The sequence below is a fragment of the Stegastes partitus genome, unplaced genomic scaffold (genome assembly GCF_000690725.1).
Source record: "Stegastes partitus isolate 25-593 unplaced genomic scaffold, Stegastes_partitus-1.0.2 Scaffold915, whole genome shotgun sequence".
Classification (NCBI taxonomy): domain Eukaryota; kingdom Metazoa; phylum Chordata; class Actinopteri; family Pomacentridae; genus Stegastes; species Stegastes partitus.
In genome coordinates, this window is record NW_007578646.1 from 47,753 (window position 1) to 49,154 (window position 1,402).

General features: G+C 46.2%; 1 protein-coding gene across 2 annotated transcripts in view; it reads left to right on the forward strand.

Moving 5' to 3' along the window:
• Positions 1-126: 126 nt before the first annotated feature.
• The window catches only part of ubr2 (ubiquitin protein ligase E3 component n-recognin 2), a 23,073-nt gene continuing 21,797 nt past the window's right edge, over positions 127-1,402 (forward strand). For both annotated transcript variants that reach the window (XM_008293838.1, XM_008293837.1), the window contains exon 1: positions 127-411. In XM_008293838.1, coding sequence (XP_008292060.1) covers positions 313-411 — 99 coding nt within the window. In that variant the 5' untranslated portion in view covers positions 127-312. The remainder of the gene's footprint in view (positions 412-1,402) is intronic.

Sequence of the window (1,402 nt, forward strand, 5' to 3'; positions counted from 1 at the left end):
TTGTGATCAACTGTGTCAAATGCAACTCTGAGATCCAGCAGTACCAGTATCAAACCCAGTGAGATCCGACAGGACCACATCCACATCCACACACGTTCTAACACACATCCCCACTGATGGCGACAGAGCTTCCGTGCTGGCTGCTGTCTGCCATCTGGAGCACCTTTAGGTTCAGTGTTTTGCCCGAGGACACTTTGACTGCGGAGGGGGATCGAACCATCAATCTTGGGCCAGTGGAGAACACGCTGTACCACCTGAGCCAGTGCTGGTTCTACTGTCAGAGTTGTGAGTGTGTTCTGTAACATCACCTGTATGTGTGCAGGAGCCCGGAACATCTACCACCAGCTGCTCATGAACAGCCTCCTCATGGACCTCAAGTACAAGAAGATCTTCGCCATCCAGTTTGCTAAGGTAACACACCTGATCAGTACACCTGAGGGCCAGGGAGCAGGTTCACTAGATCCAGGCTTTCTGTGTTAGCAGCTCGACTAAACCTAAACTCCAGTCAGAGGCATCACAAGGTGTTTATCACCTTTCTTAGTGTACCAGGTTTTCTTCTTCAGACTCTGTTCTCATTAAAGGAGGCGTCATGTGACTCTCCTGCAGTGAACGGACCAATCAGGTTCCTCCTGCTTCAGTCAGCAGCTTGTTCTAATGAGAACAATGAGGAACATCAAGAAATATGACTTTAAAGTGCTGCTGCTGAAAATGATGCAGGACAGGAAGCTGCTGGAGACCTGCTCACCATCAAATCAAATCCAGGTTGTTGTCATGTTGCTGTACATACACAGTAGTACAGGCAGAAGCAGAGAGCGTCTCTTCACCATTATTCAACCAGCGAGGTTTGTGGAATGCACGTCTGGGATAAGACGCTACACATTTACTATCGCTGTCTCCTGAAGTGTTCATATATTTGTTGTACTGATCAATGCAGCTGATGATTGATAACTGAGAGCTGAACATTGAAGCTGTTCAATTTCAAACCTTATATATTTAACCCTGATCTTGTACTGAAGCTCATGTAGGTCTGACTCTGTCCCATAACGCAGGAAATCACTTTAATAACGACAAATCAGAGTGAATCAATGCTCCTGATTGGATGTTCTCTGTAATAAATACCAATAGGTAATCAATGTTCTAATCAGTGATCTATCAGCTGCAGGACCAGCAGAGTAAACATAGAAACATGCTGATGTGATTTCTGCATCAGCAGCTGAACACAGGTAGGTTTCCATGGCGACAGGATGCCTCCAGTGTGTGATGCTGTAACTGCTTCATTCAGTGTTTCAGTAACGTACAGATCAGCAGGTTCACAGAGAAAACATCATCATCAGGAACCAGTTTGGTTAAAGGGAGACCGTGAGCAGGACCTGGACCAGGTTAGCATCAGTTACCATGGAGA